The sequence below is a fragment of the Mauremys mutica genome, chromosome 19, assembly GCF_020497125.1.
Source record: "Mauremys mutica isolate MM-2020 ecotype Southern chromosome 19, ASM2049712v1, whole genome shotgun sequence".
Lineage (NCBI taxonomy): Eukaryota > Metazoa > Chordata > Testudines > Geoemydidae > Mauremys > Mauremys mutica.
In genome coordinates this window covers 4699091-4726352 of record NC_059090.1, presented here as the reverse complement: position 1 = coordinate 4726352, position 27262 = coordinate 4699091, and the positions used below count along the sequence as shown (strand labels likewise).

Sequence of the window (27262 nt, the reverse complement as noted above, 5' to 3'; positions counted from 1 at the left end):
CCATCAGTGGTGAGGTCACTGCTACCTGGACCCATTGTGGGTTATCACTAGCACCGGGCAGTGTGTTGCCTTATGGCCAGACTTATGGCAATAAAAACACTTTAGCTCCCTGGGTTCCCTTTTTGGGATGGCCTCCCATCCAGGTCTGGATCTAGCCTGTTCTCCCTTCCCGGGATGTCTCCCCTCTGGGAGGGCCGGACTGGGGTCCACTTTGTGGCTATCTCCCTTGATTTTCCTCTCAGATCCAGGCCTGCAATCTGCATATTTGTTGTTCCATTTCCCAGATATGGTCGTATCTCTAGTATCTTGGTCTATTAACCATGATTTCAGGCCAGAGGGGTAGAATCGATAGAACTGTTCTAAACCTATTAGTTCACCGGCCTCATTGACTCTGGTAACCCCTTACCCAGTTCCCCATTTTCTTACATAATCCCTAATTTGAGCTGAAACCTCAGCATAGGTCATGTCCCCTTTTTTCTAAACTCCCCAAATCTTTTCCTGTATGTATCAGGGGTCAGTTTAAACTTTTGCAACAGAGCTTGTTTACGTTGCTCATAATCTATATAGTCCTCTCTATCCAAAAGGGTGAAAATGTCTAAGACCATTGTCCCTGACATCAGTGGAGCCAGATACCAGACCATGTTCTTCTGCCCCACCTTGTTCTATTCACACCCCATTTCAAAAGCATTTAGAAACACACCCATGTCATCCCACTCCTAAAGCGAGGAAATAATTTGGCATCTATGCCACCCACCATATGGGAATACAGGTGCACTTATCCTGAAACTGGGACACCAGGGATTCTATGTGTCCCCCCACTCCCTCTTCTAGTTTTCTGATTTTCACCACAATCACTAGGGCTCTGCTCTTAGATGTGTTGAACAGTCCCTGAAATGTTGGAATGTATTGGATGCAGTGGTCACATGTTATCACATTTCAGACAGAGAAATGCCATCGAATTGAGAGTGAGGGCTCACTTCGCTTGGCCAACTATATTTACACAACATGCTGCTCTATGTGTACAACATAGAGGGAGAGGGAAAGCTCCGGCATACATAGGTTCTTATTTGGGCCCCATTACTGTAGTTTCTGTGCATCCCTCCATCTTTAACACAGACACAGAGCAGGGTAGGAAGAACGGATGGGGCGTGGAGGCAGAGAAAGAGTAAGGCCATGTCTACATTAATTCATTAATGATCTGGATGATGGATTGCACCCTCAGCAAGTTTGCGGTGACACTAAGCCGTGGGGAGAAGTAGATACGCTGGAGGGTAGGGATAGGGTCCAGAGTGACCTAAACAAATTGGAGGATTGGGCCAAAAGAAATCTGATGAGGTTCAACAAGGACAAGTGCAGAGTCCTGCACTTAGGGCAGAAGAATCCCATGCACTGGTACAGACTAGGGACCGAATGGCTGGGCAGCAGTTCTGCAGAAAAGGACCTAGGGGTTACAGTGGATGAGAAGCTGGATATGAGTCAGCAGTGTGCCCTTGTTGCTAAGAAGGCTACGGCATATTGGGCTGCATTAGTAGGAGCATTGCCAGCAGATCGAGGGAAGTGATTATTCCCCTCTATTTGGTACTGATGAGGCCACATCTGCAGTACTGTGTCCAGTTTTGGGCCCCCCACTACAGAAAGGATGTGGACAAATTGGAGACAGTCCAGCGGAGGGCAATGAAAATGATTAGGGGGCTGGGGCACATGACTTACAAGGAGAGGCTAGGGAACTTGGGTTATTTAGTCTGCAGAGGAGAAGAGTAAGGGGGGATTTGATAGCAGCCTTCAACTACCTGAAGGGGGATTCCAAAGAGGATGGAGGTAGGCTGCTCTCAGTGGTAGCAGATGGCAGAACAAGGAGCAATGGTCTCAAGCTGCAGTGCAGGAGGTCTAGGTTGGATATTAAGAATAGGATATTTGGCTATTAGTTGCCAAAATAGCTCAGTCAGGCGTGCATTAGACTGAAGATCTAGAAGTCCCTGGTTCAATCCCAGGCTTTGGTACATTGCTTGGGGGTGGGGAGAGGGATAGCTCAGTGGTTTGAACATCAGCTGGTTAAACCTAGAGTTGTGAGTTCAATCCTTGAGGGGGCCATTTAGGGATCTGGGGCAAAAATCTGTCAGGAGATTGGTCCTGCTTTAAGCAGCAGGTTGGACTAGATGACCTTCTGAGGTCCCTTCCAATTCTGATATTCTGTGAAATACTAGAAATGGGTCCTCTAGGGAGGTGGTGGAATCTCCATCCTTAGACATTTTTAAGGCCTGGCTTGACAAAGCCCTGGCTGGGATGATTTAGTTGGGGTTGATCCTGCTTTGAGCCCTAATCTTCTATGATACACTGGGGCACTATAGCAGTATAGCTACACTGCTGTAGCTATGCCTCTGTAAACCCATAGTGTAGACAGGGAAGGGGTTTTTCCATCATTTTTGGAGCTTCACCTCCCCAAGTGACTGTAGCTAGTTTGACCAATTCTTCGGTCAGTCTAGCTGCATCTACACTGGGGTTTATGTTGGCATAGTTACAGCACTTGGGGTGTGGATTTCAGCAAACTAAATTATAAGTGTAGACCAGGCCTGATTAACTTGTCCAGAGTAACCCAGGAAGTCTGTGGCAGTGCAGCAAATTTAACACTGGCCCACACTTCCTCTCTATGTAGGATACTAAATATGAGCATTGAGGAGGCCAAGGAGGAGAGGCCAGTAGTCAGAACAGAAGATAACTAGGGCATGGACATGTGTTGTAGCTGTGTGGACAGGAAGAAAGGGATGGATTTTTGCTACACTATGGAGGGAAAAGCAGTGGGGATGTGTGTACGTGAGGAGAGGGGTTTGAAGATGAATCCAAGGTTATGAGCCTGAGAACCAGCAAGGATGGTGTCAGCCGTGACAATGGCGAATAGAGAGTTTTTGGGGAAACAATACAAAGCAGGGTTGTGGCTGTGTTTATCTTAGCTGGAGGATATGGCAGGGAAAGAGGACAAGACGAGGATCTGGGACAGGTCTGCAGAGGCAGCTCAGAGAACAACCAGCATAGACCCAATGAGGAACGTTAACAGTTTACTGACAGTTCCAGGATATTTCAGGGTTCTAAATGTACCATGGAGCCTGTGCTCTCAGGGGTGCATGGGGAGGACAACCATTAGTATTCTGGGTCTCCCAATGCACCTTGAGGAGTGTTTGCCAGGATGTGAGCCCTGGACATGGCGAGAGCTCTCTGCAAGGGGAAATGAGGTATCAATGGAAGGGGTGCCCGTTTGTTACGCACTAGCGGGGTGTTTGGTTCAGGAGCAACAAATACAGGATTCAGGTGAAGGATCAGGCTCAGCAGTTGAACAGGTCTGTGGAAGGCTGAATTCTGAGGCCAAGGATTTATCATGTGACCTGACAGCCTGGCCAGGCTGGGGTGGCTGCGTGTGTGGCTGGCATCATGTTTAATTGAAGTGGCGTTTTATCCCAGGAAAGCAGTCAGGAGGGCCTGGAGGAGTCTTGTGCAACTCCACCTTGTCCATTCTCCCAGAGACCCAAGAGCAGGATGGTCTCTACTGTGCATTGCTGGGTGCTTTGTCTGGTCTAATTTAAATGGTTCAAGTCCTGGGGCTCCCACTTCCCTTGGGGGATTGTTCCCCAGGCCCCTGGATCTCTCTGACAGGAAGGAAGATTTTCCTGATATTCAGCCTAAATGTTCCCTTTCTTCATTTCATCCCACTTCTCCTTGGTCCACCCCTGAGCCCTAACCTGATTAATTCCTGCCCCCCTGGTATTTATCCCCATCACATGTGCACAGATCACATTCCCCACCCCCTGTGAAGTCATTTAGCCAAGCTCTGCAAATCTAGTTTTTCACTCTTCCTGCAGTCCCTCCATTTTTGTTGCTTTTTCTCAGAGCTCCTTCCCAGTTGTCTGTATTTATCTAGTTTTGGGACATCCCGATTTGAATGCGATATTCCAGTGGCAGTTGAACCAGAGCCACAGAGAACCACCGACCTCTCCCCTACCTGGTCTGTGACGTGATGTCTCCAGGCCTTTCCCTGGGCTGGTCACGCTTACATTTCCTCTAATCACTACCTGCTCTCACCCTGTAGTCTCAGGCCAGGGTCTCTTTCCCTCTGGTTACAGCCTTGCACTGGGGGAGTCACTCGTGTTTGTCACAATGGATCTCGTTCTGTTTCCTGGCCCTGTTTCTGGTCCCTCTGTTGCTCCTGCCTCCCATGTTGTGCAGTCTGCACCAACATTCTCTGAGTGTGCCTGGGAAAGGGCTGTGGTGTGGGCAGGGGGCTGTTGTGCTTGTGCGGTTGGGCGTGTTTTGGAGGGTGGGATCGATCCAGGCACAGCTGAAGTTAGTGCTGTGTTAGGTCTCAGTGACATTGCTGCAAACTCCACCCAGGACCCTCCTTCACTGAGCTGTACTCAGGAATAATCCTCAGGCTTGGCACTTTTTGACCGTAGATCCCCCTCACCCCAAAGCTCCCTACCTCTGTAAGTACGTTGGTCCCCATTTTACAGGTGGGAAACTGAGGCACAGAAGTTAAGTGACTTGCCCTAAATCACACAGTGAGTCGATGGCAAAGCTAGGGATAGAAACCCGGAGTCCTGTGTTCCAGTTCCTTCCCTTTTACATTATGACCTTATTGTTGTGCCTATTCCCTGGGGGCTGGCACTTCCTAGGCACCTGGATGCATTTCCCAGCCTGGCTGAACTGACTCTCAGTGCAAGGTAATGACACCATGGGGAACTGACCGTCTGGCTTGAAAAGAATCCCAACCATTTCCCATCTCAGGCCCAGGCCATGAAGGGGAAGCTGCCTCTGGCCCTCCATGACATGCGTGTGATCAGGAGCTGAGGCTTCCCTTTCTGAGTTTCAGGTGGCTGGTCAAGTGGCTCATCTGTCTCTTCAAGTCCCGCTCCCCAGCTCAGCCGCGCTCTCCTCCAGGAGTTGTTTCTGAAGGGGTAGGGCCGTCTTCAAGGGTGGATCAGGGAGCAAAGATCAGCCTGATGAACTTGACAAATGATTACGTGATAATTAATGTTGGGAAACAACATAAGGATAATTAAGCCCTAAATCTATCTCCCTCTTCTGTCCATGCTTCTAAAGGGGGGGGCTCCGTGTCCTGCCACAGGGAAAGAGGCTGGCACCATGTCCATTGTGGGCATAGGGGGTTCTTTAAAGCCTTTTGTGTAAGGGTGAGTTGCTGTCTCTTTAAGGGGTCAAAGTTCAGCACTTTTGGCAGTGACTGAGACTGGGTAACCTTGGCCGGCTGGCACTGGCCAAGCACCCAGGAAATTCTGCAACTCAATTGGCTCGCCCGCTTGGCACTGGCAAGGTGTTTGCTTTGTAGCTCTGGGGAAAGTTCAAATTCCCTGGTGATAGCAGTTGCACCTCTCTGTGCACCTCTCTCCTTTCCGCCTGATCCCCCCCACCCACAACTCCACAGCCCTTGATGGGCACTCCGGTGAGCAGGTGGCACTCACACCATCGGCACAGGAGCTACCCCGAAGTATAACCCCACTGCACGGGTCCCACCGGCTTTGCATTGCCACTGGCCATTTGCTCCTCCCCAGTGCACCTGCCCTTTCTCAACCAGGGCCCGGGCTTATCACACCCTGGGCTAGAAAAGGCCCAGACAGAGCTGGGGGCAGCCATAAGCTGTTTGCTTTCTCACTGTCTTTTGTTCTTGTGTGGGAAGGAGCAGCATGGAACATGGAGAGACCCCACCACCCCTTCCCTAGTGTGTTCATAGAGAGTGTGTGTGGGGGGTCCCAACTGTACATTATAAACTCCCTCTCCCCATAGCAGGGGTGATGGTGAGAGACCCTCCTAAGGGCTCCCAGGCAGACACCTCACTGTGCCAGGACTGGGCAGCACCTCTGAGGAGGGGGAAATCACAGGAAGCAGCCCCACCATGCAGCCAGCGGAGACTGAGTAGCTCTAGTGTGCCCAGCCTTCCAGCAAGGGTGCACTGCCAGGAGCTCCATATGCTGGGGCCTCAGAAATCCCAGGGGTCTCCTGGCCTCCCTCCAGGAAGGGGTTCTAGATGCATGTGGTTCTTGCAGGATCCTGTCGTGCCCTCTGTCAATGACACAGCCGATGGCCCTGGGGACACTATGCAGAACTGACCATAGACACCATAGGCCAGGTGTTCAGAAGGACACGGCATGGCGGGTGCACGCTGGATGCTGAGCTCTTCTGAAACTCGGCTCCTGGAGCCTAGGTCACAGGAAATAGATTTCAGGGGAGATCATGCAGGAAGAGCGTTTTGTAGATTTGAATATACGAAGGAGAGAGCTGCAGGAGCAGCCTGTCTCAGGGCTCCCGTCTTAGTGTGTCTGGCGGGACAGACTTTGCTCTAATGACATTCCCATAGAGACACACCAGGATGGTGCCTTCTCAGGCTCGGTCAGGACACTGCACGCGGGGGCAACTCTAGAAAGCTAGTGGGATGCTGGGAACAGCAGGGTGTGTTGCTCCCACTGCTCCGTATAAAGAGAGGATCCACGCCTCCTGCTTCTACATCCTGTGCATGGGGGAAGTCTCTGGAGAAACTGAGCTCCACCCCCAAAGGATGGCTGTAGAATTCCTGCTGCAATGCCAGACAAAACATAGCCTCTCCTGCTTGCAAGGGACCTTTCCTGGGCTTGTCCCCAGAATCCTGAATGACATCCAGAAGCTAAAAGAACTCCAGTTCAGATCCCTGGCATCACATGCTCACTTCAGCTCGCTGCCCTGCCCAAGACCCAGCTGTCCCATACCCCAGCCCGGAAGCCTGCCCTGCCCCAGACCCGGCTGTCCCATACCTCAGGCCCCAGCCCCAGAGCCTGCCCCTCCCTGGGCCTTGGCACACTCTTGCTGTGCACAAGCAGCCTGGAAGCCTCTGACTGAAGTTACACTTGGGGTGACCACCCTGAACTCTGCTACCAGACATGGTCTCCCAGTGTTGCGGCTGCCCAGCTGCTCTCTGGGCTGGAAGTAGATGTGCTCTCCTGAGCCCGGGTGCATGGATTAGTGTAATGAGGCTGCCAGCACCGCAGGCCCATTAGGGGCACACAGCCACCACAACAAGCTGTAAAACAAACACGGCTGCCTCTGGGAGCCTGGATACGGGGAGAGAGGGTGCAGGCCAGGCCCTGGAAGCAGGGAGGGGAAGGGAAGGGAGGCAGAGAGCAGGCCTAGACCCAGGGGAGGTGGAGATGAGGGGGAGCTTTTGAAAAATCCTATCTGCAGATCTTCAAGTAATGGCCATAGATCACCACCAATGGAGCTGCACAGACCTTGGCAGCGCTGAATGTGACACAGCCCAGTACTGTGTTCAGCCCCAGAGCAGTATGCAATCTCCAGCTGCCCTGTAGTTTCCTTTGGCTATGTACCCACATATGTACCCACAAACCCAGGGTTTGTGAGGCACCATTACTGCTGGTTTATAGAGCCCTGGAAACTCCTCTGATGGACAGTGCTGCTAGGACCAGCCATCTCCCATAATAGAATCACAGAATATCAGGGTTGGAAGGGACCTCAGGAGGTATCTAGTCCAACCCCCGCTCAAAGCAGGACCAATCCCCAACTAAACCAATCTCACCCCATCCCTCTCCTGTGCATGTTTCAGTGGGAAGCTGGTGTCTCCAAAGTGGAAGAATTTCAAGGGTCTGAGGCTGCTTTGCCGGGATAAAATCCGCCTCAACAACGCTATCTGGAGAGCCTGGTACATCCAATGTGAGTACACAGCCCAGCTGCCCTGGGGCCGGGCCCTGAATCCTCCCCATGCGGGCGGACCTATGACTCCGAGAGCCTGGCCCTTGTCTGGGGGTCCTGGGGGAATGACTCTGGGGAGTGGGAGAATTCTCTCCTACGGTAGGGGCGGGGCACATATTCACCCTGAGGAGGGACTCAGAGGGAGTGGGTGACTGAGTGAAAAGGGCAAATCCTGTCCCTGGACGAGGTGAGGGAAGGGGCAAGGCCTGTCCCTGGATGGCATGGGGAGGGACGACTAGACCCTGACTCTAGCCTCTTGTGGGCAGATGTGGAGCGGAGGAAGAGCCCCGTGTGTGGGTTTGTGACCCCCCTGGAGGGCTCCGAGGCGGAGGAGCACCGGAAACCCGAGGTACGTACACAAGGGCTCTTCCCAGCCACATTGGGGGCGGGGGGGAGGGAAATAGATCCGGAGCCACTTGCTGGGGTCTGGGCTGAGGGTCTCTACTGGTCTGGCTCTGACAGGCTGGGGGCAGTGATGGGGCAGTGGGAGTTGTTTCTGCAGTTCCCAGGGTCCAGTATACAATGGCTTCTCTTTTGGCTGAGGAAAACCAGCCCTGAGGCCAAGCGCCCAGATGGGAGCCACATTGCACTCCCACAGCTGGGGAAGGGGATATGTGTGTGTCAGGCCTCTCCCAGCAGGGGTTGCTGTGGGGAGGGGGCAGGAGCGCTGGCTGGGGCGGGAGCTCCCGGCAACGCCAGCCCAGCCTCCCCCAGCAGGGGACGCTGTGGGGAGGGGGCAGGAGTGCTGGCTGGCGGGGGGAGCTCCCGGCAACGCCGCCCAGCCTCCCCCAGCAGGGGTTGCTGTGGGGAGGGGGCAGGAGTGCTGGCTGGGGCGGGAGCTCCCGGCAACGCCAGCCCAGCCTCCCCCAGCAGGAGATGCTGTGGGGAGGGGGCAGGAGCACTGGCTGGGGGGGGGGAGGGGGAGCTCCCGGCTACGCCAGCCCAGCCTCCCCCAGCAGGGGTTGCTGTGGGGAGTGGGCAGGAGCGCTGGCGGGGGGGGGAGCTCCCGGCAACGCCAGCCCAGCCTCCCCCAGCAGGAGATGCTGTGGGGAGGGGGCAGGAGCGCTGGCTGGGGGGGGAGCTCCCGGCAACGCCAGCCCAGCCTCCCCTAGCAGAGGTTGCTGTGGGGAGGGGGCAGGAGTGCTGGCTGGGGGGGGAGCTCCCGGCTACGCCAGCCCAGCCTCCCCCAGCAGGAGATGCTGTGGGGAGGGGGCAGGAGCGCTGGCTGGGGCGGGAGCTCCCGGCAACGCCAGCCCAGCCTCCCCCAGCAGGGGACGCTGTGGGGAGGGGGCAGGAGCGCTGGCTGGGGCGGGAGCTCCCGGCAACGCCAGCCCAGCCTCCCCCAGCAGGAGATGCTGTGGGGAGGGGGCAGAAGCGCTGGCTGGGGCGGGAGCTCCCGGCTACGCCAGCCCAGCCTCCCCAAGCAGGGGTTGCTGTGGGGAGGGGGCAGGAGCGCTGGCTGGGGCGGGAGCTCCCGGCTACGCCAGCCCAGCCTCCCCCAGCAGGGGTTGCTGTGGGGAGGGGGCAGGAGCGCTGGCTGGGGCGGGAGCTCCCGGCTACGCCAGCCCAGCCTCCCCCAGCAGGGGACGCTGTGGGGAGGAGCTCTGGTTGTGGCGGGAGCTAACACCCAGGTGCTGGCTGAGGATGCCTGTGACCTATGTGCTGGCTGTGTCCTTGCTAGGCTGTTGTGCTGGAGGGGAACTACTGGAAGCGACGGATCGAGGTGGTGATGAAGGAGTATCACAAATGGAGGATTTACTACAAGAAGCGGGTCAGCATCTCCCTTCCCCACGGTGCTCATTGCTTTGGGGCTGTGAGGCCAGAGCGGGAGACTCGTGGGTGGCGGGGCCCAGACACTACAGCACTGGGCATGCTTGACATGCACAGATCCTGAGCCGGCCCCTGACAGACAGTGGTGGCAGCTTGTTGGGAGGCTGAGGGCTGCACCTGTCGCTGTGTAGGGCGGATTGCAGCTGCCCCCTTGTCTCTGATAGAGGGCAGGCCTCAGGTCTCAGCAGCCTGGCACAACTCACTCCCCAGACCCCGCAGCAGGATCCCCGGGGCTGCGCTTCGCTGGGCGCTGATGGGCCCCATCAGCCACCCCAGGAGCAGGTGACCTGGGACAGAGTGAAAGAGGGAAAATCAGCAACCAAAGGGTGCTGCAGTAATCTGCCGGCACCAGGCAGGGCGATGATGCCACCTACTGGTTGTCTCCAGAGTCTCCCATTTTGAAGTGCTGCAGTGGCTGGCTGCGTAAGCCAGGAAGAGCAGCTGCTCCCCCGGGGGAAGGATCTCTCATTCCCTGCTGCTTACCTCCTGGAGCCAGCGTTCCAGTAAGGCAAGGGGAGGATGCTGACAGCCATCTGTGATAGCCCCTCTAGTCCCTGGGCAGCCCTCGCTTGATCCTGCTGGGGTTTGGTGAAGGGAAGGATCAGAGCCTTTATAAAATAAATACAAATAAAAATGCCACTGTCACTTGGCCAGTGCATGGGGTCATGGTCCTGGCCAATAATGGGGGGTTATCCATGCTGAGGGTGGCCAGAGTGTCTACTTTGGGGTGCCAGGGTACAGATGCCACCCTACAGGCTGCCCTCTCCCAGGGCACCCCACCTCTGGGCTGGAGACCACTGCAGTCTCGTCAGCCCTGCCCAAAGGGAAGAGCCATGGTGCCCTTGTCCACCTCCCTTGTTGGCTGCATGGGGTGCACTGCCAACCTCGCCCTGGCCTGGCTCCCCCATCAGGAGGAGGGGCTGACAGGCCATGTTTTCCGTGCAGCTTCGAAAGTCCAGCCGGGAGGGTGAGATCTCCAGCCCGAAGCAGGTGAGTGCCCTACAGGGGTGAGGGGCGGCCCTCTGCAGGAGGAAGTGGTGGGAGGAGTGGCGCTTGCTCCAGATCCCCAGCATTGCCAGCTCCCGTGGTTTGATCACTTGTCTCGTGGTACTTGGTGTTTTCTTAAAGCCCCAGCTGCTGGAGTCTGGTGATTACACTAGCATCTCAGCTTTGGTGTCTTTTAAAAAGTAAGTTTCTAGCCCTCATGGCTCTGTGAAAACGCCAGAAAGTGCCTCCAGAAGGCTCAGATCCCAGAAGGTAGGTACCACACTCCCCGAATGCAGTGGTCTTTTCTAAAGGGCTCCTGGCTTTTAAGCCAGTCTCATGACTTTTTGGGACCCAACTCTTTGGAGTTCGTGGAGCTGGAGATGCTGGAGCCTCATCTTCACAGTTGGAATGTATGAAATTAACAGGCGCAATGTCCTGGCAATGAGGGGTTAAATAAAGTCCTGTGCAGGTAAATATTCATTTGGTTAAAACCACTGAGCTGGCTTGATTGGCTAAGCCCCCTACACAGCACAGGGGTGCTGGCAGGGGAAGCATTTCTGCAGCTTCAGAGCTGCCTTTGGGAATGGTTTGAAGCCTGGCCAGCGCCCAGGGGCCAGCATGCCCTCCGGGACCCAGCTGGAGCACTGCGTCACCGCCTGGGCTGAATTCAGCTCCAAGAAATGGGATCTGAAATGGAGAGAAGAGTCCAGTTCAGACTCCAGCCATCCTGCCCCTGGCCCCACCCTGCCTCTCTGAGCATGGCATCCTTGCCACCAAAAGCAGGGAAGAGACATGCCTCAGCTGGCTGTACAAACCTGCCAGGTCTGGGAGCCGGAGAGAGAAGTAGTAGAACTATGGCAGACACCCATCGTGTCCCCCAAAAGAGGGGATTCAGGCCAGTGTCAGAGAGAGCTTGAGGCCTGAGTGTGTGACTGGGAGACACAGTGGCATTCAACCAGTGTCCTTTCTGGGCTGCCACGTCCCCATTGTAAGTGGGGCTGTGAGAATGAAAGGAGACTTGTGTTGGTAAATGCAGACGTAGAGCCCTACACATGGGCTAATTATGCTCCCCAGACTGGCTGGCTGTGGGTCAGAGGGGGCTGCTCCTTGTCTGTAAATGTGGTCGGGAGGGGGCCGGACAGACTGTATGTTTGTGGGTAATCAAAAGGCTGGGGGCGGGTAGAGGGGTGATATTGTTCCATTTGCTGCCATGGTTGGATGAGAGCTGGGCCTGAGCTGCAAGGTCTCCTGGACTTGGCTCTGTGGTTTGAGTTTGGGCCCTTCTGTGTCTGGAGTCAGGCGAATGTCGAGTGACCCTCACTCCAGCACTGATTCCTCTGGGTCCGGACGGCGCTGCAGCCAGCTCTACAGGTCCAGATTGTCCCATCCCACCCTGCAGCCCAGCTGCCTCCAGGAGGGCAGTGGCTGACCAGCCCCACATTTTGGATGGCTCCACTAAGGCAAGGGAGGGGAAATGGTGAGATTCCCCCAATGCCCCAGAATTCCAGCTGGATGCATTTTGCTCTGACTATGCCAGACTCTCTGGGTTTAGACAGGGGATGTGATCTTGAATGAACCAGGAAAACTTTCTTCAGAGAGGGGTCTGGGGTACAGGAGCTGTGGCAGCCCCGCCTGCTGGGGAAGGCTCTAGTACAAGAGTCATTTCCCATGGCAACATGCAGCCATTTCTGGGCTAGGCGAGGGCAACTGTTCCCCTGCATAGCTACATCCCAGCACTCTCGGGCAGGCAGCAAAGGACGGATGTCAGATCAAACTGCAGGGGGATGGGATGGAGCGTGGCAGAAGATCCTTGCCAGAGTTTGTGTGTGGCCAGGGCAGGGAGGTTAACAGCCCCCCACCCCCCGGATTAAAGGCTCCCTGGGGACTGCAATGGCTGCGAGGGCAGAGGACCTGGAACCAGCACCAGCCAGGTGGAGAGGGACCAGGGGAGGCTGGGAGCTGCCAGGGGAGAGGGGCTGGGTGGGTGCCCGGGGAGAGGGGCCGGGGGAAGCTGGGGTCTGCCAGGGGAAGGGGCCAGGAGGCTGCCAGGGGAGACAGGTTGGGCGGGTGCCTGGGGAGAGGTGCCCAGGGAGAGGTATCTGGGGGGGCTCCTTTGATGAACTGTCTCGTGCAGGATGAGGGTGTGTGGAAGCCATCGGAGAAATGGTGCAACCAGCTGTTCTCCAGCGTGGTGCCCATGCTTCTGGGGGATGAGAATGAGGAGGCCGGAGGGCGGCAGCTCTTTGACTTGGACAGCTTCCTCTCGGACATCTCAGACACACTCTTCACCATGACGCAGCCCCCCTGCTCCCACCAGATGCTCTCAGAAAACGGTACGTCCCTCAGACCACATTCTCAACCATGAACCTCACCGGGTGGGGTGTGTGGCTGAGGGGTTCTGCGGCGGGTCCTGCCCTAGTTACATTAGCTTCTTCACGTTTTCTTAGCACCCTCCCCCCCGCAAATGAGGCACTCTGGTCCTGCCCTGCGTTAGCCAGGCCCGGTCTCCGGAGCAATCGCCCCAGCGTGGCTCCTCCCAAAGCAGCCAGGTCAGGTTAACGAGGTGCCACAGACAGTGCCCGCGCCCTTTCCTCCAGCGCCCTGCCCCCACCCGGCAACCCACGAGCCATTCAGGTGGGCAGGGGCAGCACTTCCCATGCTTGCAGCAGAGCAAACGATACATGGTGCTAGTCCCAGGAGCAATGGCCCAGCGCTAATAATAACAACATACACTTCCAGAGTGCCTTCCTGCCAGGGGACCTCAGGGCTCCACTCAGCCACCACGGACATGCAGCCCGCTCTGGGGTGGAATGTGGCCATTGTGTGCCACTGCACAGCAAGCTGGAGAATGCCATGCCCTGCTGAAAGTAGGCGCAGTGTAAAGCATGGAGTGGGAGCAGGCTAACATGCTGATTGGTAGCCTCTTTGGTAGCCCCCTTCTCCCCCAGTGGCCAGGGCCATGGGCGTGTCTCAGGAGGTCAGTGGGAGAGGTGGGGCCGAGACAGGAGTGTTCCCTAGCAGCTGCTGTAAGAGCCCCAGTGGGGCAGAGTTCCAGGGAGGGCTTCAAGCTGCCAGTGCTTTACAATGGAGGGAGCAAAGTCACTACTGGCCCTGCAGCGAGGCAGTGTGGCCTAAAGGCTGGCACACTAGGCTGGGACTCAGGAGCTGTCAAGGTTCCTTCCCCACTCTGAACTCTAGGGTACAGATGTGGGGACCTGCATGAGAACCTCTAAGCTTAACTACCAGCTTAGATCTGGTTTTGCTGCCACCACCCAAATTAATTTGAGTTATTTGGGAAACTCTGTCTATCTCCCCTGCAGAATATTTTCCTCTCAAGTGCTATAACCCTTCCCTGAGTAGCCTTGAGAGACTTCTCCACCAAGTTCCTGGTGAACACCGATCCAAACCCTTGGATCTTAAAATAAGGAGAAATTAACCATTCCCCCTCTTTCCCCCCCCCAACAATTCCTGGTGAGTCAAGATCCAACCCCCTTGGATCTTCAAACAAGGAAAAATCAATCAGGTTCTTAAAAAGAAGGCTTTTAATTAAAGAAAGAAAGGTAAAAAATCATCTCTGTAAAATCAGGATGGAAAATAACTTTACAGGGTAATCAGATTCAAAGAGCCCAGAGGAACCCCCTCTAGCCTTAGGTTCAAAGTTACAGCAAACAGAGGTAAATCCTTTAGTAAAAGGAACATTTACAAGTTGAGAAAACAAAGATAAACCTAACACGCTTTGCCTGGCTGTTACTTACAAGTTTGAAATATGAGAGACTCGTTCAGAAAGATTTGGAGAGCCTGGATTGATGTCTGGTCCCTCTTAGTCCCAAGAGCGAACAACCCCCAAAACAAAGAGCACACAAACAAAAGCCTCCCCCCACCAAGATTTGTCCCCTCATTGGTCCTTTGGGTCAGGTGTCAGCCAGGTTACCTGAGCTTCTTAACCCTTTACAGGTAAAAGGATTTTGGTGTCGCTGGCCAGGAGGGATTTTATAGTATTGTACACAGGAGGGCTGTTCCCTTCCCTTTATAGTTATGACAGGAGCCCTGGGTGCTATTCTCTGCCGCTGGGTGACCTTGGGCAAGTCACATCTCTTCTCGTGCCTCAGTTTCCTCAACTATCAAATGTGTATAATGACACTGGCCTCCTTTTCAAATGTGCTGAGACCCGTGGCTGAAAGGTGCAGGATAGGTGCTGGAGTTTATTGTTAATATCTCCCCTTCCAGGGCAGTTGTCCCCACCACATCCTTTTGCCAGGCTGAGCCCTCCCTGGCCTTTGCAGGGCAGGTCCTCTCCCTCCTGCTCCAGGGACCCTGCCATCTCAACCCTCCCCTCCTGACTGAGGGAAGGAGAATCTCCCACCAGAATGCAGCCCCCCTCCTGGGCTTCTGTCTCCCCCAACCAGCAGGAAGAGGGGATCCAGTCCCCAGGGCTGGGAAATGCCTCCCATCCCTTGTGCAGATGATGGAGGCTTCAGGCCATGGGGGGAACAGCAGGCGATTCTTGGGGGGGGGATGGAGGCTTCAGGCCATGGGGGGAACAGCAGAGGATTCTGGGGGGCTTCAGGCCATGGGGAAGGGGAGGGGCTGCCCAGCATTAGTGCTGGAGCAGATGAGTTCTCAGCTACCCCCCTTCTACTGTCTAGTGGCACAGATACATTCTCTGCGAGGCCATGAGGCGAACGGTCTCCCAGGAGAGCCCGATAATGGGGCAGGGGCAGACAGGCAGGGCAGGAGGCTCCTTGAGGGCTAACAAGCTGGCAACAGTGAGCCAGGGAATGTGGGGCACAAGTGGAGGACTATGGGGAGCAGGAATCGGGGACCAGGGAAAGGGGAACTGATGGGCTGGTTCTGCCCTTTTGCAGCCTACACTGGGAACGCCGACATGATCCAGCCAGGCCTGACCCCACTGCAGCCAAATCTCGATGATTTTATGGAAATCTCAGGTAGGAGCCAGCCCTGGCAGAAGGCCGTCTGTTTGTGGAAGCTGGATTTGTGCAGCGGGGATGCGGACGCATGGCCCATCTCCCCACTGCCTCAGAAAGTTTAGCCACAGTGGGCTGGAACTGAGTGCTGTCCCCTGGCCTGGCAACAGAGGGGGCTGACAGATGGCAGTGGGTAGAGCTGAACAGGGATCTGCGGGGCCCCTGGGATTTCACACCAATGAGCCGAAGGAGGGGAAGCAGTGGCACTGCGGTGAAACAACCCAATGGTACTAAGGTGGGGGGAGTTGCAAACAGAACAAGGACAGAGTATATAGCCGGTCCTGGGGAGCTAAGCTGCGCTGGGGCAGGAGGGCAGGAGGCCAGGTCCTGGGGAAATGAATTTCTCCAAATGTAGCTCTCTTTACAGGAATGTGAAACCACAACGGGGTTTGGCTGCAGACAGAGGAAGGAAAACTCTCCCCACAAGAAAGAGGAAATCTCTAGGGGGCGAGCAGCTTTCTGCTATGCTGCCAGGGCTGGGGAGCGGGATGGGGGAAGGAGCCTGGGGGGGACGGGAGGGAGCTTTCGGAGGAGTCCCCTCGTTGCCCCTGGAACTCCCCTGTCTGCCCCTGCACCCCTGGGCCATTGAGACAGCCTACGTCTGGCTGCATGGGGGCTGGGTCCCCCCAGCAGGACCCTCAGGGAACTCTAGGTCACCGTGCATGGCTCAGGGCCCAGACAGAGGTGCAGCCCTGTGATAGCTGCCCCTTGCAGCTGAGAGGAAAGGAAGTGGGATCCTGATGGTGGCCCCCAGGGTATCAGGTCCTGATGGGGCGGGGCAGTGATTTGCTGCCAGGGGAGGGCAGTGACTTAATGCATATGGTGGCTGACCCTGCAGGGGGCTGTTCCTGCATCCTCTGGGCAATGCCGTCCTCCCAGTGCTGCTCATGGAACCAGCCTCCTCATCTCGGGGTTGGACTTGCAGGCGGGTCATGGGCCACCTGTGCAAGGGCGGGAGAAGGAAGGGGAGGGGGCGCATCCACTAGGTGCTGGGCTTCTCCATCGCGCTCCAGCAGCTCAGCCCCCAAATCAGCCCCAGAGGGAGAGACAATAAGGCCAGACTGGGCCACTGGGCTATGGGGCAATAGTTAATGGTGGACCCTGCCCCATGATGCTCGCGCCACCAGCTTTGCAAAGGGGAACAGCCCAACCTGAGAGCAGGGGTGCAAGGGCTTCTAGGGGGTAGGAGTCATGGGGTGCCCCATCCGGGTGGGGGGGCAGGAGTGTGAGCATCTGGGGGCCTCTGCCTCCCCTGCTGGAGTGGGGCTGGGAGGAGAGAGGCTGCAGAGGAGGCTAAGAGAGCATGGGGGGTGAGAATATGCAGGAAAGAGTTTGCAGGGGGAATCGGGACAGAGTTAAACCATGAAAGTTGGGCTAAAGGAAACCCAGCTCTAGAGACTGGTGAGGGAGAGCAGAGACACCTGCTCACAGCACTGCAAACCGGGCTAGAGCGAGATGCTGAGCGGCACTGAGGAGAGGGGCAGGGAGCCGGGGGAGGAACACAAATGAGAGATACAACTCAGGCCCCTCTGCACCTTTTTTTGACTGTGGGGCAGCCCCACCCCAAGGCTCCAGCATGGCCCCTTGCCTTTGATGGGCCCAATCTGTCCCCAAACCAACCTGCAGCTTTGGGCTTCAGCTAGGGGGAATGCCCTAGGTGTGAACGTGGAAAGCGCCTGGCCAGCACAACCTGCTGAGCTCAGCAGAGGTCAGTAAGAAGCTATGTAGAGGGTCAGTCACTTTGGCTGCACCATATCTCGCAAACCAGGGGTGGCTGTCCTAGTGGGGGGCATCGGCACAGCTCTTGTGCCTGCAGCTTCATGTGGGCTCAGGGCTGACCTTTGCGGAGGCTGGTTGGCCTGGGCCTCCTGGAGCTCTACTGCCAGTATCCACTTCCCACTTTCCTCCTTGGGAGGAAACAAGTGACCTTGCATCATTTGGCTGATGGCTGATGCAAGACCAGACGCTGGCAGAAAGCTGAGGCTGGGACGGCAGACATTAGCGTAGCCTGTAGGTGCATTCCTGGGGCGCCCTGTGGACGAGCCAGACACGGAGGAAGTGAATGCAGATTCTGCACTCTTACACCACTTCCCGCGGCCCCGCTTGTTGGAGACACTGGGGATGCCCCACTTCTGGCCAGCATCCCCTAATTCGTTTCCTACAGCACCCCCTGAGGGGAAAGGCCAGGACTGGAGCAGCTGGAAGCTCCCCACGGCCAGTGCTCCTGCAGCTCGGACCTAGGGCTGGTGGGAAATTTTCTGCTGAACTTGTTTTTCGATGAAAAATCAGGTTTTCAGCACAATGCTCCTGAAGTCTGTCTGCTTTCCATGGAAAATTCCCACATCACTGAGAAACAGAACTACCTCTGTTACATTTGGTACCATGGTACCTCGTGGGAATTGTCGTGTGCATGCCTCACACTCCCATTCTCCTCCGTGGGCCGTGGTGTCTGACTCCATTGCTCATGCTGCACCATGGGCAGGGAACCTGAGATTCCTAGATTAGAAGGCCAGAAGGGATCCCTGGGATATGACCTGTATAACACAGGCCATAGACCTGCCCTGAATTAAATCCTGGTTGAACTAGAGCAGAGCTTTTAGAAAAACATCCCAGATTGTGAATGCTCGAGAATCCACCATGACTCCTGGTAAATTGTTCCAAAGGTTAATTACCCTCACTATTAAACATTTGCACTTTATGTCTAGACTGAATTTGTCTAGCTTCCACCTCCAGTCATTTTATCTTGTTCTGCCTTTGTCTGCTAGATTGGAGAACTCACTAGTAAAGTTTTATTCCCCGTAGAAGTACCTAAAAACTATGATGGATAGATTGAACTCCTTGACTGTGTTACTAGAAGGCAGGTTTTCCAAACCTTTAATCATTTTCATGGCTCTTCTCTGAACCCTCTCCAAATTATCAACATCCTTCTTGAGTGGGAAATGTCAGAACTGGACAAAGTATTCCACCACTGCCAAATGCAGAGGTAAAATAACCTCTCTATTCATACTTGAGATTCCCCTGTTTGTACATCCCAGGATCACATTAGCCCTTTTGGCCACAGCGCACTGGGAGCTCATCTTCAGCTGATTATCCACCATGACCCCCACATCTTTTTCTGAGTCACTGCTTCTCAGAGTCTCTTGTCCTGTAAAGTATGGCCTACATTCTGGGGTCCTAGATTGATGTATGACTTTACATTTGGCCAAGTTAAATTGCATATTGTTTGCTGCATTCAGCTTACCAAGTGATCCAAATCACTGTGTATCAGTGGCCTGTCCTCTTCATTGTTTACTGTCCCCTCTATCTTTGTGTTGTCTGCAAACTTCATCAGGGATTATTTTGTTTTCTTCCATGTCACTGACAAAACTGTTAAATAGTGTAGGGCCAAGAATCAGTCCCTGCAGGACCCCACTGGAAACACACCTGCTCGATGGTGATTTCCTATTTACATTTACATTTTGAGCCCTATCAGTTAGCCAGTTTTTAATCCATTTAATGTGTGCCATGTTAATTTTGTATATTCTGATTTTTTAATCAAAATGCTTTGCAGTTCCAAGTCAAACACCTTACAGGAGCCTAAGGATATTACATCAAGCGGAGTGCCGCAAGGGTTGGTACGGGGCCAATTTTGTTCAGTATCTTCATTAATGATCTGGAGGATGGCGTGGACTGCACTCTCAGCAAGTTTGCAGATGACACTAAATTGGGAGGAGTGGTAGATACCCTGGAAGATAGGGATAGGATACAGAGGGACCTAGACAAATTAGAGCATTGGGCCAAAAGAAATCTGATGAGGTTCAACAAGGACAAGTGTAGAGTCCTGCACTTAGGATGGAAGAATCCCATGCACTGCTACAGGCTGGGGACCGAGTGGCTGGGCAGCAGTTGTGCAGAAAAGGACCTAGGGGTTACAGTGGGCAAGAAGTGTGCCCTTGTTGCCAAGAAGGCTAACGGCATTTTGGGCTGTATAAGTGGGGGCATTGCCAGCAGATCGAGGGATGTGATCATTCCCCTCTATTCGACATTGGTGAGGCCTCATTTGGAGTACTGTGTCCAGTTTGGGGCCCCACACTACAAGAAGGATGTGGAAAAATTGGAAAGAGTCCAGCGGAGGGCAACAAAAATGATTAAGGAGCTGGAGCACATGATTTATGAGGAGAGGCTGAAGGAACTGGGATTATTTAGTCTGCAGAAGAGAAGAATGAGGTGAGATTTGATAGCTGCTTTCAACTACCTGAAAGGGGGTTCCAAAGAGGATGGATATATCATTAGTTTGATGGGAGCTATTTTCCATAAACCCGTGCTGATTGGCATTAATTATATCACCCTCATTTACTTGTATATTAATCGAGTCCCAGATCAGCTATTCTATTATGTTGCCCAGAATTGATGTCAGGCTGACAGGCCTGTAATTACCTAGATCATCCCGATTATCCTTTTGAAATATTGGCCCAACATTAGCTTTCTTCCTGTCCTCTAGAACTTCCTCCAAGGCTCCTAGAGTTATTGAAAATCAACATTAATGGTCCAACAAGTTTCTTGGCCTGCTCCTTTAAAAGTCTTGGATTATGTTATCTCATCTTGCTGATTTAAAAATATCTGACTTTAGTAGTTGCTGTTTAACATACTTTTATGTTGCTATGGGAATGGAAAGTATTTCACCATCATCTTCATCCTCATCTCTGACATGACTACACTGGCTGTGTTTTTTCCCAAATACAGAGCAGCAATATATATTAAGCACTTCTTCTGCCTTTTCCTTGACAGCCCTACCAAGAGGGAGAAAGGGGTGCTTCATGGGAGAGGTAGCTAAATAGGCTAACATAAGGCACCCAAACTACAGCTCCCATAAGGCACCATGGCACTAGTTTGAATAAAAATATTTCAGTTTTTAGCCAAAATATTTGGCTGAAAACTCAACATTTTCCATGACCCCCCCCCTTCCCTATTTTCCAACTCGCTCTGCTGGGAGCTCCCCACAACCAGCACTCCTGAACCGTGGCCTACATCAGCCATTCCTAGTCTGTGGTCCATGGAGCATGTGGCTGGGGCTCTGTGGAGGGCAGATTGGGAATGTGGTGGTTCTTATTGCCAGCTGCTAAAATGCATGAATGGAAGCACAAGCTCCCTTTCCTGTTCTCTGCAGCTGCCCTGTACAGGTTATGTGATTGAGGGGCAGTGATGAGTGGGAAGGGGCAACTCTACGGAACACTCTCCAAGATGCGACAAAGAATCCTTTGGCACTTTATAGACTAACAGACGTATTGGAGCATGAGCTTTCGTGGGTGAATACCCACTTCGTCAGACGCATGTAGTGGAAATGTATTTATACCTGCCTCTGGAAATTTCCACTACATGCATCTGACGAAGTGAGTATTCACCCACGAAAGCTCATGCTGCAATACATCTGTTAGTCTATAAGGTGCCACGGGGCTCTTTGTTGCTTTTTACAGATCCAGATTAACATGGCTACCCCTCTGATATTCTACAAGATGTTTCCTTTCTTGTCTTTCCTGGGGACAGCCTGGCATGCTGGACGGGTGGAGTGACCACTCAGCCCAGCAAGGGCTCTGAGCTGAAGCAGCAGTTCAGTTTGGCCCCTTCATGCTTACTCTCTCTGGGCCTGTGCTGCTGCTGCTGCTTTTGCACGGAGGCTGTAGGAAGTCGTAGCATTTCTGATCAGCACAGCCAGAGAGGAAAATACCCTCCTGCTGGGAGGGGCTGGCTGGCTTAGGCCATATTTCTAGTGGGCACCAAAGGCCCAGTGCCTACCTGGCCAGTGCTCCTAGGCCTGGGATGGAGGGAGAGGCAAAGGTGTAGTGCGGGAGCTCGCTGCATGTAAATAGGAAGAGAATTGTTCAGAGCCAGGACTCTACCCAGTGCAAGGGAATGACACATCTCTTTCCCCAAAATGGTTATAATCCAGGATCACAGCCCCTGGAAAAACCTGAAATGTGAGTGTGTGTGTGGTGGGGTGCGTAGAGGTGTGTGTTGGGTAGGGGACATCGCAACACCCCCATTGCCAGGAAGGCTGCTGGAGCCAGACTTCCAGGTGCTCAGCGCTGTTCTCAACAGGAGCTGCTGGGTGCCCACTGCTTTTGACAATCTGGCCACTTGGCTGAGTGGACTGAGTGGGTGCTGAGCTGCTCTGGAAGTCTGGCCCTGGGTTTCCTGAGAGATGCCTCTCCCAGTGCTGGGAGACAGAAATGCGTAGAGTGTGGGAGAGTGCAGGGCCAGTGCAACCATTTAGGCGGTCGCCTAAGGAGCTGGGATATGGGGGGCGGCATTTTCTTTGGCAGTGACTGTGGCGGCTGGGTCTTTGGCCGCCCTGGTCGCCGCCGGCATTTAGGTGGAGGGAGCTGGGGCACGGGAGCGCGGGGAGGGCCGCCTGCAGCAAGTAAGGGGAGGGGGGCGGCACGAGGGGAACTCCCCACCCCAGCTCACCCCTGCTCCGCCTCCTCCCCGAGCACGCCGTGGCCGCTTCACTTCTCCCGCTTCCCAGGCTTGCGGCGCCAATCAGCTTAGGCGCCGCAAGCTTGGGAGGCGGGAGAAGTGAAGCGGCCACGGCGTGCTCGGGGTGCTTGTGCTTGTGCGCGGAGCAGGAGTGAGCTGGGGTGCCTCAGGGCGGGGGGGTGGGGTGCTGCCGCAAGGGGGGCACTTCAGGGTGGAGGGGGGGAGCTGCCACGGGGGGGGGTGCCTCAGGGCGGGGGCGTGGGAGGCGCAAGGTGGAAGTTGCAAAACATCCTTGCACCGACCCTGGGAGAGTGAGGTGGGCCTGGGGGGTTGCTGGCCCCATCACTAGCGTCAGGTAGGTCAGTACCTCACAGTGGAATAAAACAAGCAAAGCCCAAGAGGGAGACACAAGCCTGAGCTGAGGATAAGCCTGGGCCCTGTCACGGTGCCGTGTGCCTGTCAGTCAAGGAGCAGAAGCCAGTCCGGAATGAGGAACCACCCCGTGCCCTTAGGGTGTGTGGGAGAGGGGTCTGAGTCAGATGGAGAAGTCCTGATGGCAGAGCCAGGGGAGCAGCTGGGCCTGGTGTCTGACAGCTGCCTGCATCCTGCTTCAGGTAGGAACCTGCTCTTTGCTCTTGGGACTGCTGTGGGGCTGGGCTACCCCGGCTCTCCCAAAGGACAGCCCCTCCCTTCTCCATGGACTGGGGGCGGGGGGGGGGGTTAAAGCCCAGAGATGGCACTAAAGGGGCTTTGATTTGGAAGCTGGGGAAGGTGGAAAAGACATAAGAAGGAGCTGTACCGCCCCCCAGGAGTCTACTGAGGACAGCCCCAGTACTCTTGCCACTGGGGCAAAGGGTTTGGGAGCTCAGGTATTGGGCTGTCAGCATGAGCTCCTGCTCTAAGCTAGAACTCCAGCCCACCATGGTTACCGTCACCAGCCCAGGCTCAGTGGGAGGCAGCAGCCAGTGCCTAGGACCATGTGCTAGGGGAGGAGGGGAGGCCTGACTGGGACAGAGGGGTCTGGGGAGAGCATTGGACTGTCTTGGGGGGATAGGGGCACATACAGTCCCTGCACTGAGAAGCAGTTGGGCAGGACTTGCCACCTGTCTCTGTTGTGTGCTTGGAGAGATCCCCTGAGGAATCGAATTGAGCACCAGGGAAATGCCTAAAATACACACAACCCTCTGCTGTGCCAGCAGCTCATTCCCTTTGCCAAGGAAGACCAGGCTTTGCCATCTCTGTGGATGATTGTGGGGCTTTGCACTTCGTATGGCTGAGCTCCTGGGATACTGCATCGAGTAACCCAAGATGCCCACCCCAACATCTCCCACCCCTAAAGGAGGCAACTTTACAAAGGTGAAAGTGGGGCCTCTGGGGTTACCAGCTCTGTAGAGAAGAGAAGTGTTTTCCAAGGCACCAGCATAGGGCTTGCTCCCCAGATCATAGAATCTCAGGGTTGGAAGGGACCTCAGGAGGTATCTAGTCCCACCCCCTGCTCAAAGCAGGGCCAATCCCCAGACAGATTTCTGCCCCAGATCCCTAAATGGCCCCCTCAAGGATTGAACTCACAACCCTGGGTTTAGCAGGCCACTGCTCAAACCACTGAGCTATCCCTCCCCCCTCAGCCTGAGGAAACATCAGAGCCCAGGGAGTCCCATCCAGAATTATCTGCGCAGCTGCTGGGAGCTGAGCCCTAGAGACTAGGACCCTGCTGCACTGATGAGTTTGCAATAGACACGAGGCTGAGTGGGTCAGTTAGTGGTGGGGTTGGCCTGTGGCTGTTAATGCCGGGGCTCCCCCAGGGTGGCTCATGTCAAAACAAGCTCTTGGCTCTACTGGGATCCCCGTTCCTTAGTGAATTCCCTGCTAGACACAATGTCTCTGGTCTCTGGGATACGGCTTCGCTGCAGGGAGCGGTGTAAGTCCCATCTCAGACAGACATACATGCACTGGTGCTTTGACCGAGCTAACATGAGACAACTAGCAGAGTAGCAGCAGCGGTGTCGCTAGCCACCTGAGCATGTACCTGGGACCTGAGATGGGGTTGTCATCAGGCAGCCGGCCTGCACTGCCACAGCTGTGCTGCTGTTCTCAGCGCACCAGCTCCATCAGAGCTAGCCCATGTACATCTACCTGAGCTGGGAATTGCACCTCCAGCCCCAGTGTAGATGAACCCTAGAGAGAACCAATCAGTTCTCCCCAGCCAGGGCAGTGCTGAGATCTGGGGCTTGGGTTGTGACGGGGCCTATGGCATCCCTGGCTCCAGCACATGGCGAACACCCTGCCACAGGCTCCTGGGGACCGGCACCCACATGAGGTCGGGGGCTGGGCTCCCGGCCAAGGGATCATGCTAGGCAGTGCTGTGCCAGAAACAGCACCCCTGGGGCAGTGGAAGGGGAAGCAGGAAAGCAGCAGACACCCAACAGCCTGCCCAGGGGCGCCCGGTGCTGGAGAGCTGCAGGTGTACGTGTGATGGGGCTGAGGAAATCTGGGGGAGGGGTGTCTCTGCCAGAGAGGGGGCGGTTACAGGGCGAAGGTCATTCCCCGCATGGAGGTGGCAGGCCCAAAACTGCCCGCCCAGCACTTTGTGCTGGGCCTGTCTGAGCTTGCGGAAGGAGCGGGGTTGGAGATGGGGAAAGGAAGGGAGAGCGGAGTCGCATCAGGGTCATGGGGCCTGGTTTCGGGAAGGCTGCAGGATGTGGTTAGCCACAGGCCACATGCAAGGTTAGAGCACGGGCATGAGGGACTCAGAGCCTACAATGAAAATAAACCTCCACCCAGACCGCCGGCGGGGTGTTAGCCTGGCACTGCCATGCTAGGCAGGGCCCGATCCCCCAGCACCGCTCTGAGGCCAGGAGCCTCATTGGGATAAAGCTCACCGTGGTGATGCGGAATGTCTGCAGGAGTTAACATGGCACCCAGCACACAAGGGACCCGGATTGGCCGAGCTGCAGGAAGACACCAAGCTGAGGAAGGGGACACATGTAGGACCCAGGCCTGGGGGAGATTATACGTGTTGGACTCAGTGCTGGCCAAGCTGGGGAAGGGGACACGTGGGACCCAGGGCTGGGGGAGGGGACACACATGGGACCCAGGCCTGGGGGAGATTATACGTGTTGGACTCAGGGCTGGCTGAGCTGGGGGAGGGGACACGCCTGGGACCCACGGATGAGGGAGGGGACACAGGTGGAACCCAGGGCTGGCTGAGCTGGTTACACCCCACTCAGCAGCGCACCTGCTGACCCCACCAGCCTGTGGAATTGGAGGCTGCAGCTGGGGCTGCAGAGCTGTGTGATGTCTCCCTTCTGTTCTCCAGGGGCTTCCCACTCTACTCAGGCTGGTGCAGGATGGAGCCCGGAGGGGCTCAGCCGTGCTGCAGGCTGGCCTCGCCCCGAGGACCATGCTTGCCGTGGCTGGACGGATGGGCGAGGGAAGGAGGGTCCCGCCCTGCTGCAGGCGGTGGCTCCCCTGTGGCGTGGGAGGGTTTTCCTGTGTCCCTCTCCCTGTGTGCAGCACGGCTGGGCCCCGGTATAGCGGCTGCATGGAGCTGCCTCTTTCCTCTTTGCACCAGAAACTCCAGCATTTCACAATTGCTGCTGCCACATAGATCATGGGGAGCTAGGAACTCCCTTAACCCCACCCCACTGCCCTGAGCCCCCAGAACCCACAAGGGAGAGCCAGGGGATGCTGACACCCCTTCACCTCAGCTAGAGGCAGAAAAATTGGTGAGCAAAACCCTGTCTCCCCAGGATATTCTGGAAGGCCCCCACCTCCACCATCATCAGCGTCCCCCAGCCCTGAGGAGATGCTGAAACGCCTGCAATGGGCCTGTCCACATGGGCCAGGGGGTTAGTGGGGAGGGAAGGGCGAGGCTGCTTCTGAATTTGGGAAAGAAAGTTCTGTGGGGTGAGTGAGAAGCAGGGCAGCTGGTCCTTGCTCCCAGTGGGGGCATTATGGGCAGAAAAGCCCAGGGTGTCTGGGGCCAGGTGTTCCAGCTCCTGGTTATTGGAGGCTTGGAATGCCAGGGCACAGGCAGCTGTAGGAGCAACCTGCTGTGCCTGTCTGAGCATGGGGCAGGTGGGCACACTGCTCATCCAGTCTGGTTATGTGGGGCAGCAGCTGTCTCTGACTGGCCTGGACTGTGTGGTTGGGAGCTGGGCATGGAGCCCTGCCACAAGCCGGGTTGTATCTGGCAGGACCTGGCCCAGCATGCCAGCCTCACCCCTTGATTTAAGGAGTGTCTTCCCCGTTCCCAGCATCCCCACAGAGAGTCCCACCGCCCCTCCATGGGAAAGTAACACCCCATCCCACTGTGCTGGGCCAGGAGAGGGTGCAAAGCCCTGGCCGATGCAGCCTGGGAGGGAGGCACTTTGTGGGACTGATGGAGGGATGGTGCTGGAAAGGGGAGAGTGAGCCAAGCAGCCCTCCCCCTGAGACCACCCCCCAGCACCAGGGGTCACTCCCGGGCAGGAGAGGTGAAGGGGGCTGGTCCCCGGCAGGCAGGAGCCTGGGGAGTACAATACTGTAGCTGGGTTAAGGTGGGCTGGAGGCCTGCATGGCTTTAAATGTGCGGAGCTGGGCTCTGACACAAGAGTCCCTCCCACGCCACAGGGGAGCCACCGCCTGCAGCAGGGCGGGGCCCTCCTGTGGCCCCTTGCTGGGGTGCAGGGGTGAACTGCCCTGCAGGGGGCACTGCCTAGGCTCATGGTACATTTTCTCTGCACCAGGGTGGGCTGCTGCGGGAGGCAGGCTGTCAGCCCGGGTGGCCCAGTACTCTGGCTGGGACTGTGCTGTGAGGGCAAATCCTGTACCTGCCCAGGGGGCTGGCTAACATGAGCTTGGGCTGCCTCAGGAGCTGGGGGTCACCATGTCTCTGCTTTGCCTTGCAGATCTCTTCACCGGCCACCGCCCACTGCCTTCACAAATGCATCTGAGCTACCAAGAGCAGCCCTGCTTCACGCCCATGGCTGACACCCTATACAGCAGCAGCAGTGCCCCACCTGCCAGCCACGCAGACCCACTGATGGCCTCCAGAGCCCTGCCTGCCAGCTACGTTGATGCCTCAATCCCACCCAATGGCCACCTACAGGTGAGCAGGTCTCCAGGCAGGGATCACGTCCTGGTCTGCTTCTCTCTGGCCCTGCGATTGCTCTGCCCTTTGTGTTTGCTTCACCGAGGCAATGGTGCCAGGCCCCTGTGCTGCTGCGCAGCGGGCTCTGTCCCCGTCTCCCCTGCTGTCTGTTATCCCTGTCCCTCTCAGTCCTGGT

General features: G+C 55.8%; 1 protein-coding gene across 2 annotated transcripts in view; it reads left to right on the top strand.

Annotated features, from left to right (window-relative positions):
• MLXIPL (MLX interacting protein like) overlaps window positions 1–27262 on the top strand; it is a 62740-nt gene that overhangs the window by 8490 nt on the left and 26988 nt on the right. For both annotated transcript variants that reach the window (XM_044993605.1, XM_044993604.1), the window contains exons 2-8: window positions 7595–7701; window positions 8007–8089; window positions 9422–9511; window positions 10516–10560; window positions 12692–12890; window positions 15423–15503; window positions 26885–27084. In XM_044993605.1, the coding sequence (XP_044849540.1) occupies window positions 7595–7701; window positions 8007–8089; window positions 9422–9511; window positions 10516–10560; window positions 12692–12890; window positions 15423–15503; window positions 26885–27084 (805 nt within the window). The remainder of the gene's footprint in view (window positions 1–7594; window positions 7702–8006; window positions 8090–9421; window positions 9512–10515; window positions 10561–12691; window positions 12891–15422; window positions 15504–26884; window positions 27085–27262) is intronic.